The sequence below is a fragment of the Ostrea edulis genome, chromosome 5 (assembly GCF_947568905.1).
Source record: "Ostrea edulis chromosome 5, xbOstEdul1.1, whole genome shotgun sequence".
NCBI lineage: Eukaryota > Metazoa > Mollusca > Bivalvia > Ostreida > Ostreidae > Ostrea > Ostrea edulis.
Window position 1 is genome coordinate 4,856,813 of NC_079168.1, and position 17,838 is coordinate 4,874,650.

Below are 17,838 nucleotides of genomic sequence, written 5' to 3' on the forward strand. Positions count from 1 at the left end.
TTTGGATAAACTGCAACCAATCAAATTCCTGATTTTTAAGTTATACCTCAGACAAATAATGAATAATCTACTAATTACATTTAAAATTCACGCAGCAATTTTCATTTGAACACATCAATATTACAGTGCGAAAGCTTAGAGTCCAGTCCACGTGGACAGACGGATCGTGTACAGTGTACTAATACATACTATTTTTTGTTTCCTTTTTCTGGACCACCAAATTGATGCATTTGTCGGTAAGTAAATATATTATATGGGGTCGGGGGTTAAAAACTAGAATACACATCTTTACTACCAAGTTTATAATGCATTTAATTTCCAGTCAACTTAAAAAACTAAAGGGATTAAAGTTCCGAACATTAAGATAAACTATTATTTCGGGAGAAAATACTTTTTTTTTTTTTTTGGGCCTTTTTCTGGGCCGGTCGAAATACGGAGAGCAATACCTGTATACATATTTTATTGTATTGTATATCGACTGTCACATCAGATAAATCAGATTTTATTTTACTAATTAGATACCGTATGTTGAATAATCTAAAAATCAAATTTATCTAATATAACGGTTCAAATAGAATATGAGGGAGAATATATTTCATGTTAGATGAACATCATGCGAATTGTATTTAAAAATTATTGAGCAAACATGTTGAATCAAATTTATATTGAAAATGATCTTTCTGTCTAGTGATTTCAATGTTCTTTCTGACTGGTGATTTCAATCCTCTTTCTGTCTGGTGATTTCAATATAAAAGACATTGAAACAGTTTCTCGTGAAAAAACTTGCTTACTAACAAATCAGGATGAAATGCAAAAGATATGAATAATTGGAATTCTGAAAATATGAGTATAATACATGCAACAGTTACCGTGGTACACTTTTCCCGGGGTTAAAAGTCAAAGGGCGGGGTAAATGGAGTAGAGATTCAAATGAACGCCTTCGTGTGCATTTAAGGTAACTCCATACTTGTATTATTATCTGATAAAAGTTTAAAGTATGCATCTATTTCAATTCATTTGAGTAAAAAAAATAACATATCAAATAAAATATATAGGTCATCACAATTTTTAAGGTGCGAGACACACATACACGAAATCGTACACGAATGTCAGAAAATTGGAATTTCATCAAAATTTCACAAAAACTGGTTAAAACCATATAATAGTATTCATAATGATTTCGTTAAACTTGTTTGTTTGTTTTTTATTTATTTATTTTACAAACTAATTAAAATTTCAGTACAAAATAAAGAAAATATATCGCATAATGAACTTGATAATGGAGTTATTGCCCTTGATAATATTTAAACTATTTTACACGTAGTACTGTGTGTACATGTATATTCATGTAATAGGAATCAAATAATGCTCGGTATCAAAATGTACTACCACATATAGATAAATTACCATTGATACGATTTTCATATCAAACGTCATTTTTCAAAACAACACTAGAGCAACAGTTTGTTGTTTTATTCACATTCAAGGAGTCTAGCCTCTGTGCACGCACAGTCATCACTCTAGAGTTACCCGAGTCTTCCCAATCAAAGGTGCCCCTAAATGCCGAACGTTTGGCGAAGGAGCAATCACTACCTATATGTATGTTTAAGTCTTTAGGTTTGAGGCGGACATGGCACGAGTAGGACTTGAACTCGCAACCTTACGCACTTACGAAGCAAATCCTCTACCACTGAGCTACCGCGACCGGAGCCCTGTTCTGTGGGGGCTATTTAGGAAAGAATAATTGAAGTGGCGTCCTTGATACAAGTAGTTGATGCACAGTACAATGGGGGGAACATGTTGACCATGACGTTCAAACATCCCGGAAACATCTGCACTTATCAGAGAAATAACGTGACAATGATAATGGAACACAGGACTTTTCGGATAGAGTTTTAGTGGTACATGAAATGCTATCGTAAACGGACATGGATAAGATAGAATCTTCCGGACACGAATGGATAAGACAGCTGTTATAAATCGATGTTACAAAAGCGTCCATTGTATTAGTTTGAAGGTGAACTTTAAGTTTAATTTCAAACATCCGGAATGATCACCCTCTTGCTCGTAGTGTTGTTTCTGGGTGTAGGTAATGTACACCTTTACAATCTATTTTTACTGCGAAGTATATCATTTCACCTAGCAGGGGCGGATCCGGGAATAGCAGTTACGGGGTCGCCACTTTATGAAGCAGGGCGTCTGGGGACCGCCTTGAGGCGAAGCCCTGGTGGGCCCCAGGGGGCGAAGCCCCCGGAAGCTCCTGGATTGTACAGATTTTGTAGGGCTTGAAATATGTCTTCTATTCAAGTCATTTGTACTATTTTCTATCAATTTTAATAAAGTGAAATTAGTAAAATAACGATAATTTTAAGGGGTTTTGGAAAAAATTAAGTTCTTCCTATAAAGTAATTCAAGAAATCAAAAGATTTTGTCATTTATAACTCTGGGAGTGGTAGAGATTATTGCTTCTTTTATCGTTTAGTACATTTTTCTAAACAAGGTACCACGATTTACCTTATATTTGAAAATTTTAGGGGGGGGTGCGCCCCCCTTAAATCCGCCACTGCCTAGTGTGAATAAATCAGAGTTTCAAAGTTTAGAAGTTGTAAACTATTATCATTTGACTTTCACTTTACTCTTTTCCATGTCAGGTGTTGCTGATAAAACAGAATTAGCAAATCAACGTCTGACATCAACAAAGTATGGGAATCCTGAAGAGATTTTACAATCAACCAGTGACAACCGCCCGGATGCATTAAAGTTCAGACATCACTCTTCATACTCCAACAAGGATCTCTCTTTCACGAAATACAACTTCTTCCATCCCCGTGCTAAAGAGGAAAAATGGGATCACCGGAGTCAGAAGCCTGGCAGCTTCCAAGGCCCAATTGTAGGAATGTTAAAGAAGTTGCTACTGACCGGGAAATTTGATGCTGTGGCCAGTTTTGTAAGACTGGAACTTTTACCGAAAAGACAAACAGGAGGGTTCCATCAGCGGCCGGGCATGTCACCACTCAAACAACTGTCATATTACTATAACTCAGAGCCATTACCCGCCAACTTTCAACCACAAAAAGCATTTCCTTTCAAAGGAACAGTTAATATGCCTAAGGTTACATTTACCAAACCGTTGCTTCAATTTGCTGCAGCCAAGCCTCTGCCCCAAATTCAGGTTGCCCAGCCGTTGCCCCAAATCGCTGTTGGTCAGCCTGTGCTTCACATTGGGGTTGCCCAGCCGTTACCACCAGTTGTAGCTCAACCTATGTCGTCAATGGTATTACAAAATGGAGCTGAAAACAGTTATGCGGTTCCAGAACAAATTTCCGGACTTGGAATTCCACATTTACATCCAGAGTTGCTGCTACCACAGTTTCCTGACCAACCATCCATTCTGATGAATTCGGGATCAGAAGTAAGCAACGGTTTGAATGGACAACAAGTCCAGGTTCCATTCGAAACTATGTATCATCAATACCAAACTATGAAGGAGGAGAGTAACGACAAATCTTATAAGGAACTGTCCAAACTTTACGACATCATGCATGCTTTGAAAGAAGTTCATTCAGAACCTTTTGCTAAGGATTCGAAAACCAGCGGGACGAACCCACCCACCCTACCGAAGACTCCATACCCTGCACCTACTCTGCCATTAAGTAAACCGTTGTCATAGAAATGATATAATAAGAACATGTCAACAATCTTCTAAAATAAAGTTACTTCCTCTTTACTCCCTTCAGCGTCGTGATTTGAGGTAAAACGATATAACACATATTTATGCATTTTTATTCAATTACAATTACTTTTTACCGAAAGTGCTTGGATCAAAGTTTCCCACAGGTTGTGAGTTGGGGTCAAACTTTCCAGCCGACATCGCGTTTGGATCAAATCCTCCGGTTCCTCCAGAACTTGGTTGGAAATTTCCAGTTCCACCGGCACTAGGTTGAAAACTTCCAGTTCCGCCTGAACTGGGTTGAAAGCTGCTCGCTTGCCCTCCACTGCTGCCTCCCGTCTGACTGCTCGCCATTGCCCCGGGGTTAAAACTTCCAGCACTCATAGAATTGGGATTGAATGCAGATCCCCCAAAGCTTTGGGAATTTGGGTCAAAATTTCCAGCGGCCATGTGATTTGGGTCAAATCCTGGGGAACCAGATGGGGAGAAAATGACACTGGATTGTCGCTTGATTGGGCCTAAAAAATTATAATTATATATATATATATCCGTAATTCGGTATAAGCTCATATAAATAACACACTTTTATCTAGTGAAAAAAAACCCTGTATTTATTTTTTTTTTAACTTATACTTATCTCATCTGTCTTACACCCATTTAGTATCATCAAAGAACGTCGTATTACTAGTTTATTCATTGTTAATAAATGTCATTATTTTTTGTATTTTGAATGAGTATTTTTTTCTTACTTGAAAAGCACAGCGGAATCAGAGAAAGAATTAGTGCACACTTCATCATGGCGAAGTTTTCTTTTCTGGAATAAAGGTCTTGAGAATACGAACGAATGATGTTATTTCACATTTTCTTGTGTTCTATAAATTACACAGGCGATGATAAGATAAGGGGTTTAACCTCTCAGTAGGCAAACATATTTGTACAATACTCATAGAGGCAAAATGTCGCTAAAAGATCGCTTTTTACAATACTTTAGATTAAATTATATACCTTTGGATTAGATTAATTAATCTACACCCATGCATATGATTCTGCATTTTCACATGTCCAGCAAGGCGTGTGTAAGCGTGACTATGTGTTGTGTGACAGCGTGAAAATGTGTTGTGTGACAGCGTGACTATGTTTTGTGTGACTGTGTTGTGTGACTATATGTTGTATGACAGCATGACTATGTGTAGTGTGACAGTGTGACCATGTGTTGTGTGACACGTGACTGCGTGTTTTGTGACTATGTGTTGTATGAAAGCGTGACTACGTGTAGTGTGACAGCGTGACTATGTGTTGTGTGACAGTGTGACTATGTGTTGTGTGACAGCATGACTGTGTTGTGTGACTATATGTTGTATGACAGCATGACCACGTGTAGTGTGACAGCGTGACTATGTGTTGTGTGACAGCGTGATTATGTGTAGTGTGACAATATGTTGTGTGCCAGCGTGACTACGTGTTTTGTGACAGTTTGACTATGTGTTGTATGAAAGCGTGACTACGTGTAGTGTGACAGCGTGACTATGTGTTATGTGACAGTGTGACTATGTGTTGTGTGACAGTGTGACTATGTGTTATGTGACTATGTGTTGTGTGACAGCGTGACTATGTGTTATGTGACAGCGTGACTACGTATTGTGTGACAGCGTGACTATGTGTTATGTGACAGCGTGACTATGTGTTATGTGACAGCGTGATTGTGTTATGTGACTATGTGTTGTGTGACAGCATGACTATGTGTACTATGACAGCGTGACTATGTGTAGTATGACAGCGTGACTATGTGTAGTATGACAGCGTGCCTATGTGTTGTGTGACAGCGTGACTATGTGTTGTGTGACAGCATGACTATGTGTTGTGTGACAGCTTGACTACGTATTGTGTGACTATGTGTTGTGTGACAGTGTGACTATGTGTTGTGTGACAGCGTGAATATGTGTAGTATGACAGCGTGACTATGTGCAGTATGACAGCGTGACTACGTGTTGTGTGACTATATGTTGTATGACAGCGTAACTACGTGCAGTGTGACATCGTGAATATGTGTTATGTGACAGCGTGACTGTGTTATGTGACTATGTGTTGTGTGACAGCGTGACTACGTGTTGTGTGACAGCGTGACTACGTGTTGTGTGACTATATGTTGTATGACAGCATAACTACGTGCACTGTGACATCGTGAATATGTGTTATGTGACAGCGTGACTGTGTTGTGTGACTATGTGTTGTGTGACAGTGTGACTACATGTTGTATGACACCGTGACTACGTGTAGTGTGACAGGGTAACTGTATTGTGTGACAGTGTGACTATGTGTAGTGTGACATCGTGACTACGTGTTGTGTGACATCGTGACTATGTGTTGTGTGACAGCGTGACTGTGCTGTGTGACTATATGTTGTATGACAGCGTGACTACGTGCAGTGTGACATCGTGACTATGTGTTATGTGACAGCGTGACTGTGTTATGTGATAGTGTGACTATGTGTTGTGTGACAGCGTGATTGTGTTATGCGACTATGTGTTATGTGACAGTGTGACTATGTGTTGTGCGACAGCGTGACTACGTGTTGTGTGACAGCGTGACTATGTGTTGTGTGACAGCGTGACTATGTGTTGTGTGACAACGTGACTATGTGTAGTGTGACAGCGTGTAGCGTGACTACATATTGTGTGACAGTGTGACTATGTGTTGCATGACACCGTGTAGTGTGACAGCGTGACTATGTGTTGTGTGACAGCGTGACTGTGTTTTGTGACTATGTGTAGTGTGACAGCGTGACTACGTGTAGTGTGACAGCGTGACTATGTGTTGTGTGACAGCGTGACTACATGTTGTGTGACAGTGTGACTATGTGTTGCATGACACCGTGACTACGTGTAGTGTGACAGCGTGACTATGTTTTGTGTGACAGTGTGACTATTTTTTGTGTGACAGCGTGACTGTGTTTTGTGACTATGTGTAGTGTGACATCGTGACTACGTGTTGTGTGAGAGCTTGACTATGTGTTGTATGAAAGCGTGACTACGTGTAGTGTGACAGTGTGACTATGTTTTGTGTGTCAGTGTGACTATGTGTTGTGTGACAGCGTGATTATGTGTTGTGTGACAGTGAGACTGTGTTGTGTGACTATGTGTTGTGAGACTGTGTTGTATGACAGCGTGACTACGTGTAGTGTGACAGCGTAACTACGTGTTGTATGACAGCGTGACTATGTGTTGTGTGACCGCGTGTGGTGTGACAGCCTGGCTACCTGTTTTGTAAAATAGTGTTATCGGAACAGCGTATTGTGTGTTAATGCGATGGTACGTTGCTTGAAATCGTATTAGCTCGATGGTCCGTTGTGTGTTATCATTTTAGTTCGATGACGTGTTATGTACAATCACTTTAGCACGATGACATATGTTACGTAAAATCGCTTTAGCATGATGCTGCTTCTTTTTTTTTTTTTGCAATGTAACATGCGTAATGTGCGATACTGTGTTGACAGCGTCTTGTGCTAGCACTGGGGAACAGCACGTTGTGTGAATTTGCCTCACCGTGTTTTGTGACGGAGAGTCCTTCCGAACGAGAGCCAACCGAGAAAGGCAACCAAGCGTATCATGAAAGTCGCCGTCTGGTTTTATATGGGAAATAGGTTACGTATATAGCTAGGCTAGACAGAGAAATATGGCGGCTTAGTGTCTTAGTTTGCGTAAACTATTATTATTGACTCGTAACCACGGCTTTATTCGAAAGATAAATCTCATATCCATTTAAGTTCAATATGTGTGACCGTGTTATCTTGATCACAGTAAGGATACCAGACATTTCCGCTTCTTTTCAATGTGTGCCTTGTGTTTCCAATTCTTAATGATGAATGTTCTTAGAGATTTTACATGCATTTACAGAACTTTGTTTGACTCTTGGCATAAGAATTTCAGACTACCTTACATAGTATGTGGAGAAGGGGATGTTCAATAAAGAATCGGTATTTGTATTGTATATATATGATTACTTTATGCTTCTAGTGTTTTTCCAAACAACATAGACATTTATTCCTCATATCAATATTTTGTAATATGATGTTTTTTATGTCATGTTTAAGGGTCGGTGGTTTTTTGTTGTTGTTGTTTTTTTCTTTACAGAAAAATGAAATACGTTGAAACATCACAGATTCGTTTCTGCTAAATAATGGTCAAGTCAGAATTGCAGTATCAATCTTTACCTTATCTATAGGTCACTGAATTTACTCTGCTGGCACGCCGTGTCCGTCCGTCATTTTTCAGTTCTCAGAGCCTACATGGACAATTTTAAGTGAAATGTCTGATCAGCTTTTTATGGTACCCTTGCTTATTTGCTGTTTTACGTTTCATTGAGAATTTATACTCGCAAAAAAATGTCACCAGTTGTAGGTGAAGTGCCACAAATGTAGACCTACATGTATGCATGGTCCTCAGGGCCGTAGCAGTGAGGGTTCTTTATCGTGCCAACGCCTACCACACGGGATCTCCGTTTTTAAGGTCATATCCGAAAAACTCGTGACATTCAATTTTTTTTTGTTGCCAGGCACTTAAAAAATAAACAATTGAATCTTGGCAATTCACACGAAAGAACGATGAAACCTAGGCACTTCAAAGAGTAACAATTAAACCCAGGATTCCAACAAGTAACAATTAAAAACGCGGCAGGCACTTCACCAAGTAATAATTAAACCCAGGCACTTCAACAATTAACAATTAAATCTAGGCACTTCAACAAGTAACAATTAAACCCAGGACTCCAACAAGTAAGAATTAAACCCAGGCACTTCACGAAAAAACAATTAATTCCAGGCACTTCACAAAAAAAAACCCAAAAAAACTATTAACCCCAGGCACTTTAAAATGTCGTCAGCCAAATTTTCACAGATTGATAACATGGAAACATTTTTTATTTACATGTATATTAATGTCTTCTCTTTTTATTCCCATCTTACAATTTTGGACACTGTCCTTCCTCTTGTCTCTGCCTTAAATGTACATGTACTAGTACGTTTATTATTATTTGTTCATTAATCTATAGAACTATGTTCATTTTACATGTACTAGTATGTTTAATCTATAGAACTATGTTCATTTTACATGTACTAGTATGTTTATTATTATTTGTTCATTAATCTATAGAACTATGTTCATTTTACATGTACTAGTATGTTTATTATTATTTGTTATTAATCTATAGAACTATGTTCATTTTACATGTACTAGTATGTTTATTATTATTTGTTCATTAATCTATAGAACTATGTTCATTTTACATGTACTAGTATGTTTATTATTATTTGTTATTAATCTATAGAACTATGTTCATTTTACATGTACTAGTATGTTTATTATTATTTGTTATTAATCTATAGAACTATGTTCATTTTACATGTACTAGTATGTTTAATCTATAGAACTATGTTCATTTTACATGTACTAGTATGTTTATTATTATTTGTTCATTAATCTATAGAACTATGTTCATTTTACATGTACTAGTACGTTTATTATTATTTGTTCATTAATCTATAGAACTATGTTCATTTTACATATACTAGTACGTTTATTATTATTTGTTCATTAATCTATAGAACTATGTTCATTTTACATGTACTAGTACGTTTATTATTATTTGTTATTAATCTATAGAACTATGTTTATTTTACATGTACTAGTACGTTTATTATTATTTGTTCATTAATCTATAGAACTATGTTCATTTTACATATACTAGTATGTTTATTATTATTTGTTCATTAATCTATAGAACTATGTTCATTTTACATATACTAGTATGTTTATTATTATTTGTTATTAATCTATAGAACTATGTTCATTTTACATGTACTAGTATGTTTATTATTATTTGTTATTAATCTATAGAACTATGCTCATTTTACATGTACTAGTACGTTTATTATTATTTGTTCACTAATCTATAGAACTATGTTCATTTTACATGTACTAGTACGTTTATTATTATTTGTTATTAATCTATAGAACTATGTTCATTTTACATGTACTAGTACGTTTATTATTATTTGTTCATTAATCTATAGAACTATGTTCATTTTACATGTACTAGTACGTTTATTATTATTTGTTCACTAATCTATAGAACTATGTTCATTTTACATGTACTAGTACGTTTATTATTATTTGTTCATTAATCTATAGAACTATGTTCATTTTACATGTACTAGTATGTTTATTATTATTTGTTATTAATCTATAGAACTATGTTCATTTTACATGTACTAGTATGTTTATTATTATTTGTTCATTAATCTATAGAACTATGTTCATTTTACATGTACTAGTATGTTTATTATTATTTGTTCACTAATCTATAGAACTATGCTCATTTTACATGTACTAGTACGTTTATTATTATTTGTTCATTAATCTATAGAACTATGTTCATTTTACATGTACTAGTACGTTTATTATTATTTGTTCGTTAATCTATAGAACTATGTTCATTTTACATGTACTAGTACGTTTATCATTATTTGTTCATTAATCTATAGAACTATGTTCATTTTACATGTACTAGTATGTTTATTATTATTTGTTATTAATCTATAGAACTATGTTCATTTTACATGTACTAGTATGTTTATTATTATTTGTTATTAATCTATAGAACTATGTTCATTTTACATATACTAGTACGTTTATTATTATTTGTTCACTAATCTATAGAACTATGTTCATTTTACATGTACTAGTACGTTTATTATTATTTGTTCATTAATCTATAGAACTATGTTCATTTTACATGTACTAGTACGTTTATTATTATTTGTTCATTAATCTATAGAACTATGTTCATTTTACATGTACTAGTATGTTTATTATTATTTGTTATTAATCTATAGAACTATGTTCATTTTACATGTACTAGTATGTTTATTATTATTTGTTCATTAATCTATAGAACTATGTTCATTTTACATGTACTAGTACGTTTATTATTATTTGTTCATTAATCTATAGAACTATGTTCATTTTACATGTACTAGTATGTTTATTATTATTTGTTATTAATCTATAGAACTATGTTCATTTTACATGTACTAGTATGTTTATTATTATTTGTTCACTAATCTATAGAACTATGTTCATTTTACATGTACTAGTATGTTTATTATTATTTGTTCATTAATCTATAGAACTATGTTCATTTTACATGTACTAGTACGTTTATTATTATTTGTTCACTAATCTATAGAACTATGTTCATTTTACATGTACTAGTACGTTTATTATTATTTGTTCATTAATCTATAGAACTATGTTCATTTTACATGTACTAGTATGTTTATTATTATTTGTTCATTAATCTATAGAACTATGTTCATTTTACATGTACTAGTATGTTTATTATTATTTGTTCATTAATCTATAGAACTATGTTCATTTTACATGTACTAGTATGTTTATTATTATTTGTTATTAATCTATAGAACTATGTTCATTTTACATGTACTAGTACGTTTATTATTATTTGTTATTAATCTATAGAACTATGTTCATTTTACATGTACTAGTACGTTTATTATTATTTGTTCATTAATCTATAGAACTATGTTCATTTTACATATACTAGTACGTTTATTATTATTTGTTCATTAATCTATAGAACTATGTTCATTTTACATGTACTAGTACGTTTATTATTATTTGTTCATTAATCTATAGAACTATGTTCATTTTACATGTACTAGTATGTTTATTATTATTTGTTCATTAATCTATAGAACTATGTTCATTTTACATGTACTAGTATGTTTAATCTATAGAACTATGTTCATTTTACATGTACTAGTACGTTTATTATTATTTGTTCATTAATCTATAGAACTATGTTCATTTTACATGTACTAGTATGTTTAATCTATAGAACTATGTTCATTTTACATGTACTAGTACGTTTATTATTATTTGTTCATTAATCTATAGAACTATGTTCATTTTACATATACTAGTACGTTTATTATTATTTGTTCATTAATCTATAGAACTATGTTCATTTTACATGTACTAGTACGTTTATTATTATTTGTTCATTAATCTATAGAACTATGTTCATTTTACATGTACTAGTACGTTTATTATTATTTGTTCACTAATCTATAGAACTATGTTCATTTTACATGTACTAGTATGTTTATTATTATTTGTTATTAATCTATAGAACTATGTTCATTTTACATGTACTAGTATGTTTATTATTATTTGTTATTAATCTATAGAACTATGTTCATTTTACATGTACTAGTACGTTTATTATTATTTGTTCATTAATCTATAGAACTATGTTCACTTTACATGTCCTAGTATGTTTATTATTATTTGTTATTAATCTATAGAACTATGTTCATTTTACATGTACTAGTATGTTTATTATTATTTGTTATTAATCTATAGAACTATGTTCATTTTACATGTACTAGTATGTTTATTATTATTTGTTATTAATCTATAGAACTATGTTCATTTTACATGTACTAGTACGTTTATTATTATTAGTTCATTAATCTATAGAACTATGTTCATTTTACATGTACTAGTACGTTTATTATTATTTGTTATTAATCTATAGAACTATGTTCATTTTACATGTACTAGTATGTTTATTATTATTTGTTCACTAATCTATAGAACTATGTTCATTTTACATGTACTAGTATGTTTATTATTATTTGTTCATTAATCTATAGAACTATGTTCATTTTACATGTACTAGTACGTTTATTATTATTTGTTCGTTAATCTATAGAACTATGTTCATTTTACATGTACTAGTACGTTTATTATTATTTGTTCATTAATCTATAGAACTATGTTCATTTTACATGTACTAGTAAGTTTATTATTATTTGTTCATTAATCTATAGAACTATGTTCATTTTACATGTACTAGTACGTTTATTATTATTTGTTCATTAATCTATAGAACTATGTTCATTTTACATGTACTAGTATGTTTAATCTATAGAACTATGTTCATTTTACATGTACTAGTACGTTTATTATTATTTGTTCATTAATCTATAGAACTATGTTCATTTTACATGTACTAGTAAGTTTATTATTATTTGTTCATTAATCTATAGAACTATGCTCATTTTACATGTACTAGTACGTTTATTGTTATTTGTTATTAATCTATAGAACTATGTTCATTTTACATATACTAGTACGTTTATTATTATTTGTTCATTAATCTATAGAACTATGCTCATTTTACATGTACTAGTACGTTTATTATTATTTGTTATTAATCTATAGAACTATGTTCATTTTACATGTACTAGTATGTTTATTATTATTTGTTCATTAATCTATAGAACTATGTTCATTTTACATATACTAGTATGTTTATTATTATTTGTTCATTAATCTATAGAACTATGTTCATTTTACATGTACTAGTACGTTTATTATTATTTGTTATTAATCTATAGAACTATGTTCATTTTACATATACTAGTACGTTTATTATTATTTGTTATTAATCTATAGAACTATGTTCATTTTACATGTACTAGTATGTTTATTATTATTTGTTATTAATCTATAGAACTATGTTCATTTTACATGTACTAGTATGTTTATTATTATTTGTTATTAATCTATAGAACTATGTTCATTTTACATGTACTAGTACGTTTATTATTATTTGTTCATTAATCTATAGAACTATGTTCATTTTACATGTACTAGTATGTTTATTATTATTTGTTCATTAATCTATAGAACTATGTTCATTTTACATATACTAGTACGTTTATTATTATTTGTTCATTAATCTATAGAACTATGTTCATTTTACATGTACTAGTACGTTTATTATTATTTGTTCATTAATCTATAGAACTATGCTCATTTTACATGTACTAGTATGTTTATTATTATTTGTTATTAATCTATAGAACTATGTTCATTTTACATGTACTAGTATGTTTATTATTATTTGTTCATTAATCTATAGAACTATGTTCATTTTACATGTACTAGTACGTTTATTATTATTTGTTCATTAATCTATAGAACTATGCTCATTTTACATGTACTAGTATGTTTATTATTATTTGTTATTAATCTATAGAACTATGTTCATTTTACATGTACTAGTACGTTTATTATTATTTGTTCATTAATCTATAGAACGATGTTCATTTTACATGTACTAGTACGTTTATTATTATTTGTTCATTAATCTATAGAACTATGTTCATTTTACATGTACTAGTATGTTTAATCTATAGAACTATGTTCATTTTACATGTACTAGTACGTTTATTATTATTTGTTATTAATCTATAGAACTATGTTCATTTTACATATACTAGTACGTTTATTATTATTTGTTCACTAATCTATAGAACTATGTTCATTTTACATGTACTAGTATGTTTAATCTATGGAACTATGTTCATTTTATATGTACTAGTATTTTTTAAAATCATTTTGCCAATTTATTTTTTTAAGTAATCATGTTAAGCACTTGAATTAATTCAATGATTGTATAATGCGCTATATAAATGTCGTCAAATAAAATAATAAAAAATAATTGTAATGATAGCCATTTCCTAATGAATGCGATACAGTTGTGAAGAATCTGTGTAGGAGTCTTGATAACTATAGTATGCCATTTTAATGGCTGAGAATTCCAACAGATATGAAAATAAAATGGAAATACAAAACATAAACTTTTAAATATCCTTCGTGTACAACCACAATTTGTGATAGCTCAGTGGTAGAGAGCCTGCTTTGTAACCGGGAGGTCGTGAGTTCAAGGTTCGCTCCTGTCATGCAAGACGTAAAAATAGGTAGTATCAGCTCCTTTGCCAAAAAGCTCGATTTTTAGAAGTGAGAATCGCAATTCTTTCGGCACGATAAAAAAAAACCCTCACGGTCACGGCCTTTAGCGCAAACCATAGGTCTAAATGTGTGGTACTTAACCTACAGGTGGTCACGTCTCAATGTGAGTGAACATTTTTTTTTTCGAAGGGACGTAAAACAAACCACAACAACTTCCTCTAGTTTAATAATTTATTTCCTTCCGAACGCATTCGGATCAAATCCGCCGGATCCGGAGCCGAATCCATTAATTGAATTAGGATCGAAGGATGGAGTAGAAAATCCGTTGGGATCAAACGTACCCATGTTGTTTGCAGGCGTGCTGAAACCTCCGCCTGTAATGAAAATCTTAACCATCACTAGGCATGGGAATTCTAGTCAATAAATTAGCAAGAATATAACTAATATTTCGCAATACCATCACCTTCCATACACAGATATGCCTACATGTGAAAATGACGAGATAAGCACGTGTCGTCGCGTTGAAAAGCAGAAACAATTGCTGGCGTATTGTAAACTCGTTTTTTGTCGTGAGCAATATTGTGCATTTACAAAATGTACATGTATTAATTTACTTGAACATCAAATTCTGTGGCTTTACTCACGAATTTAAAATAAATTTTACTGACGAATTTGTTATTTGTGTAAAATTGTGAACAGCAAGACTTTGTTCTTTCCTTTTCTATAAAACCTACTTCGTTGGTCATTCGACTACGTGGTTTTTCCTTATCAACGAAAATCGGCATATAACGGTACGGCACTCTGTCTTACATCAGTGAACAGTTGGAGGGTCGGGAAGTTGCCGTACGGCAGTACGCGTGTTAATAACAAGGCAACATTGCAAAGGGAATCAATTCCTTCCTCCCAGGTTACCTATCACCTTGGAGTAGAGCGGGTGCGGAATGGAAGTTCCCTGTTTAAAATACCTGGTATCCATTTTGTATCGTTTTAATAGATGTCACTTAAAATAGATGAACTTAGGATCGTTCTGCAATTGAGCACATATATCATTTATAACTGATGTTATACAACAAATCCAAGATTAGTTCTAAAAACCCGATTCGTTGTTCCGTGTCACAGAGTTGAACTATTTAAAGCGCTTTTTGAGACCGGTGCGAATTTTATTACCCTTTCTATCCACAACTTATTGGTCTCGCCACATGTACACAGTTAATAATGTTAAAACAGTTGATGGTTTCTAAATAAATGAGAACATTTAAAACTATACCGAAGACAAATGCACGCCGGTATGGAAAAGAAACCGTGTGCTTACCGAAGCCCTGACCACCGAACCCATGATTAATGGCGTTAGGGTCGAATGGGGCGTTTGTGCTTCCTCCAAAACCGTTCCCTCCAAACCCTCCACTACCGAAATTCTGGTTGATTGCATTTGGGTCATAAGGTGCTATATGTAATAGAAAATTGGGACATGTTAAAATTTTAAAAGAATTTACAAACACCCATGCAAAAAGCTCAATATAGTGAGAATACGTTAATTTGACAGATGCAAGTTCGGAATTGATAGCCTTTCAAAACTATGTATTAATCAAAATGTACGATATCAAAAAAATAGAAATTGAATAATTACCCCCAAAACACAGAGGCAGCAAGGTCAGGAGAGCAAAGGACAGGCTCGCCATGTTGAAATAGACACCAAATTCTGGGAGTGGAGGCTTATCGTTTTAATGTGACCCTATAACCGTAATATCTATAATCATCGTGTGGATGACCTATCTTTGACCTTGGTAATATCAATCGTTTGGGTTCTTTGTCATTTTGAATATAGACCGACCACATTATGATTTCGATAACTTTGTTGTACAGTTCTTGCATATCTATAAGCAAAGCACTTTCCACACCAAGATTAAACTTCAACGTCAAGAAGATGCTTATTTTATTCAGTCATAAAAGGAGATTTTGAGGCTATTATTAAGAAATAAGACTGAAGAATCATTGCATCATGCATAAGGTGTATATTCAGTCTAGCTTGTAGAAGTCTTGGACACATAAATAAACAAAATGTTTACATGCACTTATTTATACATAAGTTTTTTGTAGCAAATGATTTTAAAAAAAACAACAACTTTTGATAACTTCTAGCATATCCATGAAATATACTATATCCTTTACATTAAATAATCACTGAAGTGTTACATATTGCTCTGATGGGCGGAGTTACGATATCCACCTGTCTGTCTTTCTCTCCATCATACACGAAAGTCCTTCTCACGTTTTGATTGAGCCCAACCTTTGTCATCGATATATTTTAGAAGTTCATGCTTGGCACAGGGCTAATGCGTACAAGCGTTATGAAACATATAAACGCCCGCGCCTCTTCTTTGTGACAAAGAGACAATATAACGTTTAGCTACAAATCATTCTTGTATTACTCTGAACCAAGGTCATTTCGACAGGTCAAGGTAACTGATTTAGAAAATGTATTTATTAGTCCCGGCCATATGTGGAAACGTATGAACTAATGATCATTCTTTTTTACAGCCGAAACACCCTATAGGTCCATCACATTAAATAGCAGACAACCTATAGGTCCTTCACATTACATAACAATCAACCTATAGGTCCTTCACGTTACATAGCAGACAACCTATAGGTCCTTCACATTACATAGCAGACAACCTATAGGTCCTTCACATTACATAACAATCAACCTATAGGTCCTTCACGTTACATAGCAATCAACCTATAGGTCCTTCACATTACATAACAATCACCCTATAGGTCCTTTACGTTACATAGCAGACACCCTATAGGCCCATCACATTACATAGCAAACAACCTATAGGTCCTTCACATTACATAACAATCAACCTATAGGTCCTTCACATTACATAACAATCACCCTATAGGTCCTTTACGTTACATAGCAGACACCCTATAGGCCCATCACATTACATAGCAAACAACCTATAGGTCCTTCACATTACATAGCAATCACCCTATAGGTCCTTCACGTTACATAGCAATCAACCTATAGGTCCTTCACGTTACATACATGTAGCAAACACCCTATAGTTCCTTCACATTACATAGCAAACAACCTATAGGTCCTTCACATTACATAGCAAACAACCTATAGGTCCTTCACATTACATAGCAATCACCCTATAGGTCCTTCACGTTACATAACATTTGAATCGCTGCGCTATGAAGAGGGCACGCTTCTTTTAATATTTCGTCGTGTGATACTTAAATGACCATTCAGGGCAATGGTTCTCTTGGCAATGATAAATTCAAATAAGGGATTGGTCATTAAATAAGCTAATTATC

At 33.2% G+C, this 17,838-nt stretch overlaps 3 protein-coding genes across 3 annotated transcripts; 1 reads left to right on the top strand and 2 right to left on the bottom strand.

Moving 5' to 3' along the window:
• Positions 1–1,968: 1,968 nt before the first annotated feature.
• Positions 1,969–3,725, top strand: LOC125652283 (uncharacterized). Its single transcript, XM_048881341.2, has 2 exons — positions 1,969–2,089; positions 2,652–3,725. Exons 1-2 carry the CDS (start codon positions 2,050–2,052, stop codon positions 3,668–3,670), a joined length of 1,059 nt encoding a protein of 352 aa, XP_048737298.1. The 5' UTR covers positions 1,969–2,049; the 3' UTR covers positions 3,671–3,725.
• A 41-nt stretch (positions 3,726–3,766) lies between these two features.
• LOC125652888 (dermokine-like) lies at positions 3,767–4,545 on the bottom strand. Its single transcript, XM_048882360.2, has 2 exons — positions 4,420–4,545; positions 3,767–4,188 (listed from the first exon to the last, which is right to left on the bottom strand). The coding sequence occupies exons 1-2, from the start codon at positions 4,466–4,468 to the stop codon at positions 3,797–3,799; spliced, it is 441 nt and encodes a 146-aa protein (XP_048738317.1). The 5' UTR covers positions 4,469–4,545; the 3' UTR covers positions 3,767–3,796.
• Positions 4,546–14,728: 10,183 nt separating this feature from the next.
• Positions 14,729–16,205, bottom strand: LOC125649844 (gastrolith matrix protein-like). Its single transcript, XM_048877659.2, has 3 exons — positions 16,139–16,205; positions 15,824–15,955; positions 14,729–14,885 (listed from the first exon to the last, which is right to left on the bottom strand). Exons 1-3 carry the CDS (start codon positions 16,188–16,190, stop codon positions 14,743–14,745), a joined length of 327 nt encoding a protein of 108 aa, XP_048733616.1. The 5' UTR covers positions 16,191–16,205; the 3' UTR covers positions 14,729–14,742.
• Positions 16,206–17,838: the final 1,633 nt, after the last annotated feature.